Source organism: Microtus pennsylvanicus, chromosome 18 (assembly GCF_037038515.1).
Source record: "Microtus pennsylvanicus isolate mMicPen1 chromosome 18, mMicPen1.hap1, whole genome shotgun sequence".
In the NCBI taxonomy this organism is placed as follows: Eukaryota; Metazoa; Chordata; class Mammalia; order Rodentia; family Cricetidae; genus Microtus; species Microtus pennsylvanicus.
This window is the reverse complement of record NC_134596.1, coordinates 3,528,510-3,546,881: the sequence shown is the minus strand read 5'-3', so window position 1 is coordinate 3,546,881 and position 18,372 is coordinate 3,528,510. Positions and strand designations below refer to the sequence as shown.

Below are 18,372 nucleotides of genomic sequence, written 5' to 3'. Positions count from 1 at the left end.
AGCAAAGCCCTGGGCTAGAGAGATGGAGCAGTGGCTAACAGCACTGACCGCTTTCCCAGAGGACCGGGGTTCATTTCCGAGCAGTGACATGGCAGTTTGAAACCATCTGTAACTCCAGTCTATTCCAGAGACTCCAGTGTGTTCCTGGCCTTCCTAGACACCAGGCACAATGTAGTGTAGACATTCATGCCGGAAAAACAGTCATACACATAAAAAAAAAGAGTTTTTAAAAGCATTGAGGATCCTCAAGAATATTCCTTTGGAGTCGGGCGGTGGTGGCGCACGCCTTTAATCCCAGCACTCGGGAGGCAGAAGCAGGCGGATCTCTGTGAGTTTGAGGCTAACCTGGTCTACAAGAGCTAGTGCCAGGACAGGCTCCAAAGCTACAGAGAAACCCTGTCTCGAAAAGCTAAAAAAAAAAAAAAAGAATATTCCTTTGGGTGGAGTACACCTATGGATGCAAAAATGAAAAAAAAAAATAGCAGTTCATTTAAAAATGAATATTTAACCCATTGCACGCCATGTTTGATTGACCCTTGACAGAGTAAGTGACCTTCAAAACCCCAGCTGAAGGGCCAGTAGGTAGAGCTACTTCCCTTTTCTCGATCATTCCCCACAAGGACGTTGGCCCGGTTCCGTGAAAAGAATCAGTGAGCCCCCTTTGAGCTGGCTCTGACCTCAGGAGAAACAAAGAAGGCAAGTCAGACCGCAAGCGACCTGACAAAAATGGCTTCCGTGGGCTTTTAGTTTGGCTTTTAAAGCAAAGCAATCCAGAAATGAGGAAATATTTTATTTATTAGATGAACGAACATATCCCCACCCCTGAAACGTGCCGGGTGCACAGACAACCTTGGGAAAGAACCAGTGAAAGTCGCGAGGTGTTGATGGCGGAACTGACAAACCGGAAGCCAAGAGGGAGGAGAGGAGCGCTTAGCAAAGGCTTGCACCCAGCTGCTCTCAAAGACATGCTTCTGTCTTTCTTTTTCTACAGAGTTTCACCGTGTAGCCCTGGCTGTCCTGGAATTCACTCTGTGGATCTGGCCCGCCTCTGCCTCCCCAGTGTTGGCATTAAAGGCGTCACACCGCCGGCCAGAAACGGGAATTTTTATAGAGGGTTGAGGGACTTTTCAGGGCACTACCAGGTTTGGCATGAGTCAATTCCATATTATCAATAAGGGAAGGAGGAAGATAGTCTTTCTGGATGTTTCGATGGAGGGAAGAAAGCTTCCCAGGGGCCTGCAGATTTTCCCTTGGGTCCCCTTGACCCTTAACCTTTGCTTGAGCAATAATTGGCAAAAGGGAACAAGATGTGGCAATGGGTCAGTCTGGTGCCCTGAAACATTGGAATTCCAATCCCACGGCTGCCCAATGGTGCCGCAGACTCTCCTTTCTCTCCCGCAACTTTGATCAGCAATAAAAGGGCATGCCCAAAAACAAAATCAAAGCTAACCCCCAAAGAGTCCGGGTCTGTATTAAGCTCTGTCTGTAGAGGCTCCTGTGGTACTTATTATGTATATGTGTGAGGAGGCAAGGGTGGGGACCCAAGAATCACAAGAGCCAGAGTGGGAACAAAGGTGGGATCTTCTAACTCCTGCAGCAGTCGGAGAACCCGGGCCTCACTCCTCGCCTCCCGTCTGTTTGCTGCTCCACTCTCCTAGGAGCGGCAGCCCTGAGAGGCAGACATAGTCTGAATGTAAGTTGTGTTGCTGTGGGAGTGGGCGTTGAGGTTTCCTACTCTCAGGCTACTGCCCACTGACTCTCAGTCAACTTCCTGTGATGGAGGTGGATCTTGTATCTTATCTGTTGCTTTCATTGGTTAACTAATAAAGAAAACTGCTTGGCCTGATAGGACAGAAAATTAGGTAGGCGGAGTAAACCAATGCTGGGAGAAAGAAGCCGAGTCAGGCCGTCGCCATGATTCTCCCACTCCAGACAGACACAGATTAAGATCTTCCCTGGTAAGCCACCTCATGGGCTACACAGATTATTAGAAATGGGTTAGATCAATATGTAAGAGCTAGCCAATAAGAGGCTAGAGCTAATGGGCCAAGCAGTGTTTAAAAGAATACAGTTTCCGTGTAATTATTTTCTGGTATAAAGCTAGCTGTGCGGGCGGCCGGGTGCCAGGAACGTAGCCTGCTGCTCCTTATCACTACATTCCTGTTACCTGCAAGATGCAGGACTCTCAGCTGCTACTCCAGCACTGCATCTGCCTGCCTGCTGCTGCGCTCCCTGGCGTGAGGATAATGGACTGAACCTCTGAACTGTAAGCCACCACAGTTCGATGTTTTCCTTTGTAAGAGTTGCCATGGTCATGGTGTCTCTTCACAGCAAGACAGGTTGGTACCAGGGACTGGGGTGTTGCTGTGATGGTCCTGATGGTGCTTTTGTTGGGAGGAATATGGACTTTGGGAGTTTGGCTTAGGAAAGAGTGGAATGCTTTAAGCGCTGCATAGTGGGCCACCCTAGTAGGAGCATGGGAGACAGTGGTGCTGAGTGTGATCTGATGAGCTGGGGGAGGGTGCTCAAGAGGATTCAGAGGAGAATATTAATATGTGGCCTAGAGATCATTCTGGTAATATTTTGAAGAATGTGGCTGCCTTCTGCCCTTGTCTAAAGAATCTGCCTAGACTAAAGTGAGGAGTTGTGGATTAATTCCATTGCCAGAGGAGATCTTGAAACAGACTTACAGTGCAAAGCGGCGAGCTGAGCAGGATAAATTACAAAATGTGAAATTTAAGAAGAAAAGGAACACTGAAACGTGGAATAGAACAAAATCCTGTGTTCTAGGAGATAGACAGATTAAGAAGTGGAACAAAGGGAGTGGTGACCTCAGGGCAAGATCCCACCCAAGCTAAATTTCCAACTTGTGAAAAGGAACTAAAGAAAGTCTTAGAGCCCGCTCTGGTCGGCACACACCTTCAATCCCAGCACCCCGAAGGCAGAGGCTGGTGGATCTCTAAGTTTGAGGCCAGCCTGGTCTACGGAGCAAGTTTCAGGACGGCCAGGCTTAGGCAGTGGAAGACAGAAAGCTGGTGAAGATGGAATTGAATGAGGGGCCATGTTCCAGCCCCAGCAAGCAGAAGAACTTGGTGGTTTCAGCCACGTGGCTCTGGGCTTAGAGTTAAGGGGAGAAGAAAGGGGTTATGGAGCCCCTGAGGCCAGGCATGTGTCAGGGGTGTCCCTGAATGGACCTAGTAGAGAGGCCACTGTGTGAAGCTGTGAAGGGTTGCGTTGATGACCCCAAGATGTTAGAGATGCCAGCGTCCTGGGACACCTGCTGAAGAGAAGCTGCTTACAGGGAGTGAAACCAGTCCAAGAGAAAGAAATGGGTTGTGATCAACAAAGCTGAATGGAGTTGGAGATCTGGAGAGAGCTTTGACATCAGACACGGAGATGCAGAGTTTGGAGTTTGCCCAGCTGGTTTTTGGTTTTGCCTCAGTCCAGTATTTTCTCACTATGTTTTGGAACAATAACCCCAGCACTTGGGAGGAAGAGGCAGGCAGATCTCTGTGAGTTCAAGGCCAGCCTGGTCTGTCTACAAGAGCTAGTGCCAGGACAGGCTCCAAAGCTACAGAGAAACCCTGTCTCGAAAAACATAGATAGATAGATAGATAGATAGATAGATAGATAGATAGATAGATAGATAGATAGATAATAGAACCATGGAAAAATAATGCTTATCTTGTGCTATTATATGCTGAAAGTGTATGATCTGTTTTTGAATTATGATTTTATGGGGGATTATAGTTAAGAGAGTGCACAAGTCTCAAAAGAGACTTTGAACTTTAAAACATTGTTGAGACTGCGATAGAATATGGGGACTTTTGAAGTTGGACTAAATACATTTTGTATTATGATATAATTACAAACTTATGGGGGCCAAGGAGTGGAATGTGGGAGTTTTGAATATGATTGGTCCCATAACCTCATAGCGAATGGCACTTTAGGAGCTATGGCCTTGTTGGAGTGGGTAGTGTTTGGCTGGAACCAGCTCACTCCTGCTTGGTCCGAAAAACCCCATTTCTCTCTCTCTCTCTCTTTCCCTCTCTCTCTCTTTTTTTTTTTTTTTTTTTTTTGTTTTTCGAGACAGGGTTTCTCTGTGGCTTTGGAGCCTGTCCTGGAACTAGCTCTGTAGACCAGGCTGGTCTCGAACTCACAGAGATCCGCCTGCCTCTGCCTCCCGAGTGCTGGGATTAAAGGCGTGCGCCACCACCGCCCGGCTCCCTCTCTCTCTTTCTCTCTCTCTCTCCCCCCCTGAAGTTGCCTGCAGCACAAGACCCCGCCTAAAGCAATCAGTTTTTGATGTCCTTCGGCACAAACCCTGCTTTAGTTCAAGCGTGCTCTGCCCCGATCTCTAGGACTGGAGGACTCACCTGGGAGTTTGCTCAAATAAACCTGTTCTTTTACTTTTTCAGTTTGTTTGATCTGGCTTACTGCACTGGTGGGGAAACCATTATTGTGAACCCTATCAGGTGTGGCCTTGCTCTAGCAAGGGTGTCACTGTGGAGCAGGCTTTGGGGTGTCCTATGCACAGGCTACCCCCAAACTTGCAAGATGGAGCACTCTCAGCTGCCACTCCAGCACCATGTCTTCCCACAGGCCACCGTGCTCCCTGTGCCGCCTGCCATGTCTGCCTGCATGCCGCCGTACTCCCTGCCATGATGATAATGGACTAAACCTCTGTAAGCAATGTTTTACTTTATAAGAGTTGACGCGGTCACAGTGTCTCGTGTCTCCTCACAGCAATAGAAATGCATATGAGACAGGCACAATTACAGATACAGCTTTTGATGTCAGATGAGAGCAGATGAAGACCAGGAGGACAAAGAGGAAGCGAGGGCATAGAGACAGGCAGAGGACCAGGCCGGGAGTTCATGAAGAGACAGTGTCAAGGGCTCCAGGAACAGGGCTTGGTGTGGTAGCCCACATGTGACTCAGTTTCCATCTGGAGCCTTTACTGGCTTTAAAAAAGTCATTTGTGGAGCTGGAGAGATGGCTCAGTGGTTAAGAGCGCCATCTGCTCTTCCAGAGGTCCTGAGTTCAATTCCCAGCAACCACATGGTGGCTCCAAACCATCTGTAATGAGATCTGGCGCCCTCCTCTGGCGTTTGGGTATACATGGAGGCAGAAAGTTGTATACATAATAAATAAATATATCTTTAAAAAAAAAAGTCATTTGTGTCAAAGCCCACTCTGCCTTTTCCAGTAACCTTGAGGGCTGTGAGTAAAGTCTGTGTTAGCCCGCGGAAGGAGCATTTTGTCCGTGAGAAAGCACAGTATTCTGCTAAGATCTGGGCTGGTGTAATCACTCCTCCTTAGTGATTAGCAGCTGCTTGTTGCTAGCTGAATTCTTGTGTTGAGATAACGCACCCGCTTGAGCTTCCTCCCAGAGACAGTCAGCTGCTCTTTTCTTTTTCTTTATTTTTATTTTCAAGACAGGGCTTCACTGTAGCTTTTGGAGCCTGTCATGGAACTAGCTCTTGTAGACCAGACTGACCTCAAACTCACAGAGATCCGCCTGCCTCTGTCTCCTGAGAGTGCTGGGATTAAAGGTGTGCGCCACCGCCATTACTGCTCTTTGTTCTGCCTTTGACTGGAATTAGTATATCTACTGGCTGAAAATAAACTCAATCTGTCCTAGGTTTTCTGTCTCTATTCCTCTTAATCTGACATTTCTTCAGCCCCAGCGCCCATCCCAGACAGTTTGGGCACCCAATGTCCTACAAGAAGGGAAAAGATCCTAAGAGATCCCGTGAGACTACTATGAGGCTACACCCAAGACAGGAGTGCAGGGAGAATTCAGTAAGTGGGCTTCGATACTAAAGTACAGAAGGAACCCTCAGGTCAGAGACGCCTCCAAGCTGGGTCCCTGATGATGAAATGTGCTGAACCCCCAGGATCCCAGGGCGGCGCTTTGAACAGGACAATGTCTTGTTCTTTGGCATTTTATTTCAAAATTGCAGCACGTACAGAGAGGGAAAAATGCATCATGGAGAGCACGGGGGATCCGGCCTGAGAACGGAGATAGAGAATATGCCAAGGTCCCCCTTCGGAGCAGCTGGGGAGCTCAACCCTGAGACCCAACACTTGAGGCGGGCTTCAAATAGTCCGGGTCCCGCCCTTAAGGCTTTGGAGCACAGCGGCCACGTGAGGGCGCCAGAGACCCAGGTGTCCGGCCAGACCTTTATTGCACTGCTCATGAGTCTTTGGGAGGCGAGGACGCTGGATTGGATGCTACAGACCCGCGGATCCAACCCGTGAAGGCACAGCCGGCTGCGTCACACCGGAAACATCCAATCGTGGGCACTGGCTCCGTACTGCAGACAACCGAGTTGCTGCTTTCAGGCAGCTGCACTACAAACTCCCAGCACGTCCCGGAACGTCGCAACTCACAGCTCACGGAGCTGAGCCCCAGGGCCTTATGGGAAGTGTAGTCCTAGACCCGGAGGCCCGCCCACAAGTCCAGAAGGACAGCAAGGCAGGGAGTTGCACAGCCTTGAAGGCGCTTGGGAAAAGGCATTTTCAGCTCACTATGGAGTGTTAGGCGCCAACACGGGGCCAGGATACTCAGTCACCTCGGGTCCAGTTCATCGGGAAATGAGCCCAGAGGTCTTTTGGAAGCTCTCTTGGCTCACAAGAATGGGAATGCTCCAGAGACTTTTGGGAGGAAGGCTTATTACGCCAAAGGGGCAGCCCATGGCCCTAGGGAGTTGTGGGAGGCTCATTTTTGTGGCCAGTGGCCCCAAGGCTCATGAAAACAGAGGTTCTCTCTTCAGACGCAGAGCCACAGAGATTCGAGGAAAGGGGCCTAAGTCTCCTGAAGCACGGAAAATGCCCGTGCTTCTGGCCACAGGCATTGGAGGAGGGGGCAGGACCCATTATCAGCGTTGCCAATCCCAAGCTCACCTGAATAGCCTTCAACTCCTTCTGGAAGCGCAGGATGAGCTCCGGCCCGTTCTCCATGGTGGGAATGTGGAGTTGCTGAGGCAAAGAAGCCGTGAGGATGGGCACTCCCCCTTTCTCTCCCACCTACTCTGGCAGCTCCGGCTCACCTTGCCTTCGTACAGGATTTGATGCACTGGGCAGACCTGACAAGCGGTGCCTGAGCCAAAGACTTCCCGCACGCGGCCCTCCTCCAGCGCCCGCTTCAGTTCCTCCATGGTGACCTTGCGCTCTGCCACGCGGAACTCACCCTGCACAACAAGGGGGCAGAAACTCTCAGTCCCGGGAGTCCCGCCCTGCTGCAGACCAGCATCACTGCCCCCCTAAGGCTGCTGGGAAAGACAGGTCCACAGACGGACCCAGAGAAGAGGGGCAGGTGCCACACAGGCCTTACCCAGGTCCTAGCCAGGTCCAGCAGGCTTTGTCGAACCACTCCAGGCAGAATGATGCCATCCAGTGGGGGGGTTGCCAGCTCCAGTACTAAGTCAGGGATGACAGATGGGTGTCACTGCCTCCCACCCTTAAATGACCTTCTCTTTCTCTTAGAAGCAACCTGCTCAGGACCCTGCAACCTTGCAACCCAGTAGGAATTGGGCAGGACATCATACAGGGTGTGGGTTGGGTCATGGGTAGGCTCACCCCCGTCCTTGTGAGTCCAGTAGACGAAGATGTTCATGGTGCCCACCTCGGTGAGCTGGTGGTCCGGCCCGTACAGCCAGAGGACTTGCTCGCAGCCCTTCTTCTGGGCTTCTTGCTGCAGGGCCACAGTGGGCCCATAATTCCTAGAGGGCAGCCTGGTCAGACTGGGCAGAGACCCTCCATACTCCCCAAACACAGCCAAGGAGGAGTCTCCTTCCCAGCCCACAGCCCTCCCGGGAGGGTTCCCACATCCACAAGACAGAATTCTTAGCTAGCAGTTGGGGTCAAAATTAGGGCCCTGTGGGGCTGGTGTGCCCCCTTTCCTGCCTCTCAGTCTTTCCTCTCCCCACCAATAAGTCCTAAAACTACAGGCACGGTGATGCCGGTGGTTTGGCTCACTTTACTCTACTCTCCGTTTTTGGTTTTGTGTATTTTGATGCAGGGTTTCTCTGTGTATCCCTAGCTGTCCTGGAACTCACTCTGTAGCCCAGGCTGACTCTGCCTCTGCATTGCTGGGATTAAAGGCTGTCACCACACCCAGCTGGTCTGGGGCCAGGGTCTCTGGTAGCAGAAGTTGGTCTCCAAAGCACAATGAGCTGAAGTTAGTCTTGAGTTCCTGACCTCCCAGGTGCTGGGGTTACAGCTGTGCACCCCCACACTGGTTTCTGCCCTGTTTTGACCTGCAGTGTGTCACCCACCCCAGGCTTCACCTCTTACGTCACCCAGGGCTCCCACTGTCTCAGGACAGGAGCCCAAGCCACGTTCTGAGCCTTGTGCAAAAGCTGGTCTTGTCTGTCTCCCTTGTGCCAATCGTGATCCTGTCCCGCCAGCCCATTTATGAGGGCCCAGAGTTAGAAAGTGATAGGATAGCGGGGTTTGAACTCAGGACTGCCCGCATGCTAGGTAAATACTCTATTGCTGAACTCTCTCTCCAACCCCTCTCTGGGGGATACGAGGCAGGGGCTCTACTGCTGATCCTTGCCCGCTAGCTTCCTTGTATAGTCCTCCTGCCTCAGCCGACTGAGGTACGATGACTACATAGCATACATGGCCATATGCCACCATGCCTGGCTTCTCTTACTACCGCTATAGCCAAGAAACCACAAATGAAGTGTCACCTCTTACATGGAGCTTCCACAGGACTCTGTGAACCCTCACTAGAGTTCCCAGCAGCCCTCGGGGGGTGGGACTGGCTTGGCCTTATCTGTGTACCAGCTGCAGCCAACACAGGGCCTGACACCAGGAAGACCTCAGGAGGTTCTGAGAGGACCTGAGTACCCTGCCTGTGTGGCCACATTTCCTCATTCCAATATGCCAGTAGCCAGCACCTGACCTGACCTCAGGAGACTCAGCCACGTTTGCTGGCTTTCAGCAACACAGCACGGTGGGTCCAGAGGGTCATGACGCAAAGGGACTGAGGCCCCAGGAATGCAGGGAGCTATAAATGGAGATTCCACCCAGCACAGGTACCAGGGAACAGAAGGAAGAGCTAAGGAAATCTTGCTTTCTAGAGGTTTCGAGGGGCTCGACCTTCTGGCTGACCCTCCCATCTCTGAGCTCCTTTGCCGTGAGAATGCATCCCATGCTCCTTTCACGGTTAGTGTCAGACACAGGACACAAAGCCCAGGGCCCAACCACAGAGCCAGTGACAATGGCTCTCCAAGCCAGAACCAGGCCCGGCCCCAAACAAGAAGCATGTGGAGAACGATGGCTGCATGCGGGGTACAGCTCACCCTGCCACAGCACCCTTCCACAGCTACTTACGGATGTGGGGAACTACTTACCCCCCGACCTTGTAGTCACCGACCCCACCCATCCAGGCTCTGATGAACGTGGGGTCAGCCAGGAGGGAGACAGGGGTCATGGAGTCTCCAGGGAAGTAGGAGCTCACGGGGCAAAGAATGACATACAGGAGGGCTTGTGTGACCAGGCCGACACCCAGCGAGGGCTATGATGGGCATAGGGACAGCGTCAGACCAAGGGTCCACACTCCAGCCTCCTCCTCCCTTAGACTCGGAGCTCTAGGCCCACCCCCTTCCCTCAGAGCCTGGGGTGCAGGCTCAGCCTCTGCGTTCCCCTGATGCCAATGCTGATATGAAGGGCCCCACACCAGCAGCTCCCACGGCAATGCCCACCTCATTCCCGATCAGCACGGGCCGCACGTAGAGGCTGCTTCCATGGCTGTCGGGAACCCAGTCTTTGTCCACTTCAATGAGCCGGCGGATGCACTCCAACAGCTCCTGCTTGTCAAAGTCCTGGGTGGATCCCGTAGGAGTCAGGGCTCCAGATTCGCTCAGCCACCCTCTACCCTCTCTCCTTCCAGGGCAGACTGGACACTCACTGGCAAGCAGAGGCGCCTTGCAGAACGTAGCATCCTGTCCATGTTGAGCCACGGCCGGAAGAGGCGTACCTGCTGGTCTCTGCCTTTGTATGCTTTCAGGCCCTCAAAGAGCTGCAGGGACAGGCGGGGGAGAGGTGCTCAGGGCTGGGTCCCTCAGCATCCAGATAGCAAGAGACAAATGGAGACGGAGAAAGGCATGGAGACTTCAGAAAGCACAGGCAAGGCAGCCGTGGAGGTCAAGCCTTTTCACTCAACTACGCAGGAGGAGAACCGCAGGAGGAGCCTGGCCCATAGGGTGAGGTCCTGTCTCCTCACCCCATGCAAGGAAACAAAAGCTCATTTAATATACAAAGTTCTCCTGCATAGTTTTTAAAGTCTATCCTAGGGAGCTGGAACAATGTCCCAGTGGTTAGGAGCTCAGCAGCTCTTCCAGTGGAACCAGGTTCCATTTCTAGGCCCTCCATGGAGACTCACAATCACTAACTCCAGCTCCAAGGGATTGGGTGCCCTCTTCTGGCCTCTGCAGGGACTGCATGCACAGCAATACACAAAAACGCATACATATAAAATAAAAATAAATAGGCCGGGCAGTGGTGGCACACACCTTTAATTCCAGCACTTGGGAAGCAGAGACAGGTGGATCTCTGTGAGTTCGAGGCCAGCCTGGTCTACAAAGAAAGTTCCAGGACAGACTCCAAAGCTACACAGAGAAACCTGTTTGGAATACAAAAAAACAAACAAACAAAAAAGATCCTGCCTCAAAACCAGGATGGAGAACAATGGAGAAAGACACTATGTCAATCCCAGACTTCACACACAATCAGGGGGAAATCATTCTGAGAACTTAAAAAAGCTCTTCGGCGACTGGAAGAACTCGAGCAGTTTGGCAAGGCTTCTTTCTGAGGAACAGGCTGGGGCGGTGAGTGTGGAAACCGATACACGTTACAGAGAATAGTTTAGTAACACTGCTCAAAATGTCACACCTGCCCTTTGACTCACTAGGACTGGAAACTGGGCACACACACTTGCATTCAGAGAAAGCGATATTGGCTATTATTGCAGCATTCCTTATCATGTCTCAGGGATGAAAAGAAGCCAGATGTCCGACATCAGGGGACCATCTAAGGAGGCCTCTGTCAACAGAAACCGTGCTGCAGAAAGATGGGCAAGGCTCCGGAAGGAGCGCCACAGGAAGTCAGGTTGCTAGTCTTTCAACAACAGCTTAGGGTCTCATTCTATAGCCCTGGCTAGCCTCCTGCCTCAACCTCCTGAGTGCTGGAATTATATTACTTCCCACAGGGCCTGAGGCAGTCTTATTATATCCAGGCTCGGTCAGTCCCTGTTCAGACTCCTCCAAAGGTCCTCATCGCTGTGGCCCTGATGGCATCCTAGGCCTCCTGGGCCACACGGAGACTCCAGTGTCTGCCAACCGAGCCCCTCTGTCTGCAGGAGCTGTCCCTCCTCTTCTTTGCCAGGGGAATCCCACTTTCTTTCAGAGCACAGAGTTCCAACAAAGCCAAGATCTGCTCATCCCAGGAAGCGACTGTCACCTAGTCTAGGTCCCAGAGCACAGGTGATCTCAGGAAAAGATGACAGACCCACAAAGGACGGAGCATGCAAAGTCCCAGAGAGATGAAGTCGGGCAGGCACACGGCAGGGCAGAGAGGCAGCGGGGTGGCCGACAGGGGCAGCCGGTCCCACCTGCAGAGAGTAGTGCAGGGCCGAACAGGCCGGGTGCAGCGTGAGGTTCTGGAAGGGCTGGATCCTTGGCCGGCTCCAGCCTGTCTTCTTGGTCCACTCCACCATCAGCATGTGGTCTGTGAATGTCTTTCCAAACAGCAATGGCTGGCTGGGGCCTGGCTTCTTCTGTGGCTCCCTGGTCACCTGAACCTGGAGGTCTGCAGCCTGAGAGGAAGCAACAACCAGACAGCAGCTCAGCAGCCTGAAGTCCCCAGCCTGAGACGAGAGCTTCCACGGCCCCGGCCTCGGTCCCACAGAGGACCAAGCTCCACGAGCTTTCTGAGCGATGCGGCATTATCTCTTTACAACACCTGGGAGCAGACGACTAAGCCAGAGAGAGAGGAGACCTGGCCTCCCTCCAGAACAGTGGACAGACCCAGGCTTCCTCCCCTACACTCAGGGCCCCCTTTACCTTGAAGTTGGAAGACACACATCTTCTGGGCCCACACAGAAACCAGGAGACAGGGAGAAGTTTTGGGGCCTGGACCTGGGATGGCAAGAGAAGTAAATATGACCAAGGAAAGAGCCAGGAAGAGCAGGCAACCTGGCACCCAGCTGCCACCTCTGGCTGGGGAGGCCCATGAGGTTGGCTCTGTCACAGTCCCAGCGCATTCTAGACAGACCCTGTGCTCGGCCCACGTCCCCACTGGGATGACTATCCCCAGAAAGAGCAAAGTCAGCTCCCGCCCCTCCACCATGCAGGGCAAAGTCGACAGGGGCGTGCCTTCTGCTAGAGACCTTTGATCACAGCTTGTTACCAGCTTAGACAACGACCAGGGACAGTGAGCAGGTAAGGGGACACTCCTGGCTTGGGGGGTCCAAAATCTGATGAGAGTTAGAAAAGGATAGGTCCTCCTTAGAGCAGCCCAGACCCCAAACCTCCTCCCTCAGGCCTAGGTGTAAAGGCCATGCGCTTCTCCATTAAACCCAGAGCCCCAGACTCCTGCTCTCGTCCCTCAGACCCAGTGGTTCTCCTCCTTAATCTTCTTCCCTCAGGCCCACAGGTGCCAGATTCCAGCCCTCCTCCCTCCCGCGAGGGGTCCCAGTGCTTACTCTTTAGGAATGTGTCACTGGCTGGCACGGCTACAGCCCAGCCACACGGCTGGAACGCCCTTACATGGGCAGCCACGCCGTGCTTGTCACTGTCAATGGCTGAAGGGCACACATCCCTGCAGACCCTCACTGAAGCTGCATGGCCTACAGAACTAGTTGTGTAACAGGAGGCCCCTTCTTGTTGACTTCTGACCTCAAGCTTTTCTCTGCAGGCCACAGAGAAGCATCCGGGTCCTGGGTTTGAGGAAGACAGGAAGGATAATAGCCTGTTCCTGCTGGGAGAGCTGATGGTGGCCGGTAAGATGGGGGCATCCAGCAAAGGCCAGCGGTCAGTAGGTGAGTCTTGGATGTCATGTGGATGAGTCTGGGCCAGGAAGTACTTTTTTTTGTATTTTTTTTTGAGGGGAGGGGTCGAGACAGGGTCTCACTAAGGTGCCTACTGCCCTCAAACTCACTCTGTAGTCCAGACTTGAAGTCAGGATTTTCCTGCCTTAGACCCTGCACGAGCTGGGATGACAGGCGTGTGTGGTGACACCTGGCTCAGAGAAGATGACTGTGTGTGTGTGTGTGTGTGTGTGTGCGTGTGCGTGTGCGTGTGTGCATGCACGTGGTGCACCATGTGAGGGTGCATATGGACATCTGTGGACGTGCGTACGGAGGCTAAACTCAGATGTCATTCCTCAGGTGATGTCCAGCCTGGTTTTTGTTTGTTGTTTGTTTTTATGTGTCTGTGTGAGGGGATCAGATCCCATGGAACTGGCGTTACAGACAGCTATGAGCTGCCATGTGGGTGCTGGGAGTTGAACCTGGGTCCTCTGGAAGAGCAGGCAGTGTGCTTAGCCACTGCCATCTCTCCAGCCCCCCATTCTGCTTTTTGTTTGTTTGTTTGTTTGTTTTGAGACAAGGTCTTACTACCTAGTCCTGGCTGTTCTGAAACTCGCTGTTGACCAGGCTGGCCTTGAACTCTGAGATCCACCAGCCTCTGCCTCCTGAGTGCTGGGATCAAAGGTGTTTGCCACCCCACCCCACAACCCATCCTGTTTTTTTTGACAAGGAATATGATTGTGTTCTGGAGTTTACCAATTTGGCTCAGGGACCCTCCAGTCTCTGCCTTGCCAACAATGATATTTTAAGAGGGAGTCACTGCACTCCCCCCCTCCCACCGACCGGGTTCCATGGATTAAACTCAGGCTTTCATGATCAGGCAGCAAGTATTTACCAACTGTGCCCATAGCTCCAGCCCATAGTCACGGTGTGGCGACTGAGGGCTTCTGGGTGATCTGAGAGCGGCAAACCCTCCTGTGTCTCAGGATGGTGACATGAAGCTTGCCCAACACTGCCACCATGCACCAGACACTCATAGTATGGGGAAAGACAGCCACCCTGGGCAGGGCAGCCAGCATGGAGGCAACAAAAAAAATGTTTTTGTTTAATACAGTGAGCCGGAGAAGCTGAGCAATGCGGGAAAGAGATACAGAGATGAAGGGGAGAAAAAAATGGAGCTGGGGTTATTCGGTTGGTAGAATGCTTGCCTGGGATGCTGGAGCCCTTGAGGTTGGGGGTTATTCGGTTGGTAGATGCTTGCCTGGGATGCTGGAGCCCTTGAGGTTGGGGGTTATTCGGTTGGTAGAATGCTTGCCTGGGATGCTGGAGCCCTTGAGGTTGGGGGTTATTCGGTTGGTAGAATGCTTGCCTGGGATGCTGGAGCCCTTGGGGCTGGGGGTTATTCGGTTGGTAGAATGCTTGCCTGGGATGCTGGAGCCCTTGGGGCTGGGGCTATTCAGTTGGTAGAATGCTTGCCTGGGATGCTGGAGCCCTTGGGGCTGGGGCTATTCAGTTGGTAGAATGCTTGCCTAGGATGCTGGAGCCCTTGGGTTTATATCTCTGGCAGCACACATACCCTGCAATTCTAGCACCGGGGAGGTAGAGAAAGGAAGGTCAGCAATCCAAGGCCATCCTTGAATTTGTAGTAAGATTGAGGCCAGCCTGGTTTATATAAAACCCTATCTTTTTGTTTGTTTTTGTTTTGTGTTTTCAAGGCAGGGTTTCTCTGTGTAACAATCCTGGCTGTCCTGGAACTAGCTCCTGCAGACCAGGCTAGCCTTGAACTCACAGAGATCCACCTGCCTCTGCCTCCTGAGTGCTGGGATTAAAGGCATGCGCCACCACCATCTGGCCATAAGACTCTATTTTAATAATAATGAGATGGAATCGGATATGGTAGTGAACACCTTTACTCCCTGCACTGGAGAGACAAAGACATGCAGAGCTCTGAATTCAAAGCCAGCCTGGTCTACATAGAGAAACCCTGTTTCAAAAAAAAAAGAAAGAAAGAAAGAAAGAAAGAAAGAAAGAAAGAAAGAAAGAAAAGAAAAAGGAAAGAGAAAAGAAATGGAGGCACCACCTGTCCACAGCCTGAGGACCTGAGTTTAATACCTGGGACCCACTTGTAGCCAACTGAAGGACAGAACCAACCAACTCATTATCCTGACCGCCACACAGGCACCATGACCCCACACAGATTCACATACCAAATAAATAAAAACATAACGGGGCAGGTGAGCAACACTAGGGGAAGAGGGAGAAGCAGGGAGCCAGGCAAAAAAAAACCTCTAAGCTGTGTTTGATGGTGCACACCTATAGTCACAGGACTCTGGAGGCTGAGGCAGGAAGATCTAAGTTCGAGCCTGGACTGAGCTAAAGAGATCCAGGAAAAAGCAGATAGAGAAACATCACACAGCCTGGGACATGGTTCAGAGATCATGTCTGAACTGGCCACAGAGCCTTGGTGACAATGAAGTGCCACCTTCACCTTCCTGAGGCAATTCAAAGGCCAGCATTCTTCTCTTGGCTCAAAGAAAGCCCGCCCCTACCTACACTATGGGATTTAAGCCCGAAGGGGGCACTAAAATGGCAGGTGGGCTACAGGGATGAAGTGTAAACGGTTAAGCTGAGTTAAGAAATTGAAGGGGAGCCTGTGGTGGCGCATGCCTTTAATCCCAGCCCTCGGGAGGCAGAGGCAGGCAGATCTCTGAGTTTGGGGCCAGCCTGGTCTACGAGAGCTAGTTTCAGGACAGGCTCCAAAGCTATAGAGAAACCCTGTCTCGAAAAAAAGAAAGGAAGGAGGGAAGAAAGAAAGACAAAGCAAAGAAATTAAAGGGGAATATAGGGGAGTGTGCGGGGCAGGGTTCTGTGTGACATGGTGGTGTTCCCTTCATGTCCCAGAAAGCTCTGAACTGCTGAACCCAACACAGCCCAGGTGTCTGTCAAAGATCAGGGCTGGTCTTGGTCTTGTCACAGCTCCGTCCTCCCTCACAGGGCAGCGAAGGACTAGGATCACTGTACAGTGCTGTCCTGACTCAGGTAACTGTCCCTGCACTCTCTACCAAATCCCAGCACAGTCTTCTCGTAGCCCCGGGATGCTCTGAGTGCAGCCTGGACTTCCATCAGACTTGCACAAATCCAGTGCTCTCTGTATTACAACCTGTCACCTCAGGACTGTCCCTGTGCCACATGCTGTTCTAACATAGGGCTGTTTTCCCTCTACAGCCTAGGATTGTCCTTGGCAAGTCTCGGGGCTGTTTCTTTCAGACCCAAGAATTGCTCCAATGTCAATCTAGACTAACTAGTCCCTGCAAGATAGTCCTTGCCAGGCCCCAGCCAGTAATGTTTCCCTTATACTCCGGATTTCCCCATGTGGGCACTCACCACTGGGCACTCCTAGCTCTGAAAACTGCCTTCTTCCTCAGAACTCAGATCTGTCCCATTAGAACGGGGACTGGCCCAAGATGGCAAAGTTGTACCATCCAAGGCCACCACACGATCAAAACCTAGATTGCTATCCTGTCATAGCCCAAGACAGTGTCTGTCTACAACATGTCTGTCTCTAGAACCGGGAGATGTACAGGTCTGTTCAGGAATTCATAAGTCTGGACTGAGAGCATCAGAGAGTCAGGGCAGCTACCAGCAAACATTTCCCCGAAGTTATGTATGGCCCAACTGTTTACGTCCTCACTTGTAAATCATGTTTTCTTAAGATCTTGACTCCAAAACTCTGCTGCTTGGCACCTTCTGTAAGCACTGGGTACTGTTGTCTGGAGATCTATGTCATTTTGACATACAGATTACCAAACCACGTACAGAGCCTCAGACAGACACTACACACGTCTTTATGTGTTCTTTGTTCCAAGAAATAAGATCTTGGGTCCAGTTCCCAGCCAAGACTCTGGCTAGTTATACGCCAAGTCCCCGAGGTTCGGGGCCCCTCGTCTAATGAAACACAAGAGGACCGGCCCTGAAAACCCGCAGGCTGCACGCCCCAGCCAAAACTTCCTCACACCCAGTCCACCCTGTGCTTCTCCCATGCCCTCCTACATGCTCCTCACTTCCGACCTCCCGGTCCACGGATCCTCGCGTCAGGTACCTCCCGCACCCCACCCGTGTCTACCCGCGCTGCCGCCCGTTAAAGGCCGGTGCTGCTTTCCAAGGGGCCCCATCCGCCTCTGCGTCCCGCAGCGGAACCCGAGGCACAGAGGAAAGACGCCCAGTCGGAAAGGCTGCACACCGGTGGTCCATCCGGAAGTGTGCCCCCCATCGGGATCCCCAGAGGCCCCAGCGCTGGTCCGCCACGCACCCACCTGCCGTAGAACCGCTGCGGCCATGATCCGTGCAGACCGTAACTGTGCCCGCCTGGGGCGCGGCCTGGTAAAGGCATTCCGGCCCCGCCCTGCTCACTCCCCCTCCCGCACATGGCTGCTCTCTGCGGGCCTCACTTCAGCCAGGCCTTTCTGAGTATAGGACCTCGAGGACCCAGGTCTGCTGCAGAGAACATAGGCTGGAACAGTCCAGAACTGGCATGCACTCGCTCCCTCCTGGCCTCCATCCGGCCCTGCTCGGCCCCAGCCAGGCAAGCTTTGGCTCCGTTTGCTTTTGCAGTACTTGGGTACTAAACCCTTGGCCTCACGTATGTTAGGAAAGCGCTCTAACCACCCAAGTAACATCTCCTTTTTTTAAAAAAAAAATATATTGCTGGGTGTGATGGAGTACGCCTTTAACTCTACCACTTCGGAGGCACAGGCAGGAGGATTTCTGTGAGTTCAAGCCCGTCCTGGTCCAGACCAGTCAGGGCTATATATAGTGAGACAATGTCAAAAGAAAGAGGGCTCAGTCAGAAACACTGGCTGCTCTTCCGGAGCACTGGGTTTGGTTCCCAGCACCCACACAGTGGCTCACAACTGTAACTCCAGTTCCAAGGGATCTGTGGACCTCTTCTCAACTCCACAGACACGAGGCATGCACATGGTAAGCTTACATGCATGCAGGCAATATGCTCATACGCATAAAATAAAAACGTGAAAAGATTTTCTAGAAATAAAACAACAAAAACACGCATCTTCAGAGGATCTTTGTCGGCGAAGTCGCCGAGGCGGGGGTCAGCGTGCTCCTTCCGTCACCAGTACATGGATAACGAGGAAAAGCGCACTGTAAATGGCAGTGGGTGCAGAGAAAGGACATTTGAGAATGGGCCTGGTGGCCCCTACTTGCAATCCCAACACTCTGAAAGCTGAGGCAGGGGATTTGCTGCAAACATGAGAGCATCCTAAGTGAGAGAGCTAGTCTCTGGTTTCAAACAAATGAAACAAAAGAACAGGACC

The 18,372-nt window shown here is 52.3% G+C and overlaps 1 protein-coding gene across 1 annotated transcript; it reads right to left on the bottom strand.

Moving 5' to 3' along the window:
* Nucleotides 1-5,934: 5,934 nt before the first annotated feature.
* Nucleotides 5,935-17,616, bottom strand: Bcat2 (branched chain amino acid transaminase 2). The gene is made up of 11 exons (XM_075952356.1): nt 17,356-17,616; nt 12,078-12,152; nt 11,627-11,830; nt 9,926-10,036; nt 9,720-9,839; nt 9,369-9,532; nt 7,585-7,727; nt 7,340-7,425; nt 7,056-7,196; nt 6,910-6,984; nt 5,935-6,320 (listed from the first exon to the last, which is right to left on the bottom strand). Exons 1-11 carry the CDS (start codon nt 17,377-17,379, stop codon nt 6,282-6,284), a joined length of 1,182 nt encoding a protein of 393 aa, XP_075808471.1. The 5' UTR covers nt 17,380-17,616; the 3' UTR covers nt 5,935-6,281.
* Nucleotides 17,617-18,372: the final 756 nt, after the last annotated feature.